The following is a 1,523-nucleotide window of genomic DNA, read 5'->3' as shown; positions in this document are numbered from 1 at the left end:
GGAACCGGTCTCCACATGGGATCTGAACCCTCAGCAGGAGCGCCGCCGCGCTCCCAAGCGGTGCACTCTCCAGTGTGCCACCGGGCCGACCCCTGATTTCAATTTCTATGTGCCATTTAGTATGTTACTTTATAGAATTTGGGGGTGGGGGGTGGCTGATGGGTATGGGTATCTGAACTCTTGACCTTGGTGTTATAACACTGCACCCTAACCAACTGAGCTAAGCAGCCAGCCCAGATTTTATTTTAATCCATTGAAAGTAGTGAGGCGCCTTGAGAAAATCTGTTCACATGTTTAATGCATAAGATCTTACCAAAAGAAGAATTATTATTGAATAATATATTCTATGTCCATTGAGTATTAATCTCTTCTCTCTTATTTTTAAATTTAGTTCTATCGTTTCCACCCTGCTAGCTCTTATGGATGGATTGGACAGCAGAGGAGAAATTGTGGTGATTGGTGCTACCAACAGACTGGATTCTATAGACCCTGCTTTACGAAGGCCTGGTCGCTTTGACAGGGAGTTCCTTTTTAGCCTACCTGATAAAGATGTAAGAATTTAACATCACTTAAATTTTGACAAAATATGTTGCTTTTTTATTATTAACAAGTCTTAGTATAGTAAAAAATTGAGGCTTCTTGAATTTTGTATCATAATCTTATCAGGTGATAGTTGATAGTGAAGAAGTAGGGGACAATTTTTTATTTTTTTCTTTAAATATAATAATGCCTCCCTAAAATTACTCTTACTATTCTTCCAATTTTTTTGTTTGTTTTTTTTTAAATTTTTAAAAATTTATTTTACATTCAAAGATGTTGAAGAGCAGTGGGAGGGGCAGGTAAGGGGGCAGAGAAATGAAGGTAGAGGTGGGGGGCCGGCTCCTTTGCTGGCCTGGTTGTGGAGAGTGTGGGCGTGGCTGAAGCACTCAGCTTCCCCTGCGCCAGCTCAGGAGCCTGGGGGGCTTCTAAGGGCAGGTAGGTCATCGTCAAGCTGGATGCCAACATCAGCTGGACATGGCTGAGGCCCTCAGCCCCCCACCCACCCTGGCTTGGGGGCTTGTGGGTCTTCTGGTGGCATATTCTTCCAATTCGAGTACAGATTTTGGATGTTGTCAGTTTTGCTTTAAAACATGCAGCTTAATGAACAATCAGTTCTTAGCCAATTTGTTAGCCTTGGCTTTTTGATGAATACCATCATATAATCCTACCCAGTTATTTTAAAGCCCCTTAATCTTTTAAGAATCAAGCAAGAAAATATGGGTAGAGCTATCAGTACTCTTAAAAAATAGGTCTTAATATTCACCAGAATGAACTACTTTAGTAATTTAATTTCTCTCATTTACAATTATGATACATATAACTTGAGTTCTATAAATGCAAATCTGTTTAACAGTGAAACTAAGTTTTTTTTTTTTTTTTGTCTTTCTTTTTTTTTTACTGACCGGTAACGAGATCGCAACCTTTGGTGTCGCGCCCGTACCAGGGACCGGCAACGGGATCACAACCCTCGGTGTTGCGCCCGC

The 1,523-nt window shown here is 41.0% G+C and overlaps 1 protein-coding gene across 1 annotated transcript in view; it reads left to right on the top strand.

Moving 5' to 3' along the window:
- The window catches only part of ATAD2 (ATPase family, AAA domain containing 2), a 68,007-nt gene that overhangs the window by 42,373 nt on the left and 24,111 nt on the right, over positions 1 to 1,523 (top strand). Inside the window, exon 14 of the mRNA XM_008588506.1 lies at positions 392 to 551. Coding sequence (XP_008586728.1) covers positions 392 to 551 — 160 coding nt within the window. The remainder of the gene's footprint in view (positions 1 to 391; positions 552 to 1,523) is intronic.

Source organism: Galeopterus variegatus, unplaced genomic scaffold, assembly GCF_000696425.1.
Source record: "Galeopterus variegatus unplaced genomic scaffold, G_variegatus-3.0.2 Scaffold4865, whole genome shotgun sequence".
Taxonomy (NCBI): Eukaryota; Metazoa; Chordata; class Mammalia; order Dermoptera; family Cynocephalidae; genus Galeopterus; species Galeopterus variegatus.
This window is presented reverse-complemented; position numbering and strand designations above follow the sequence as displayed.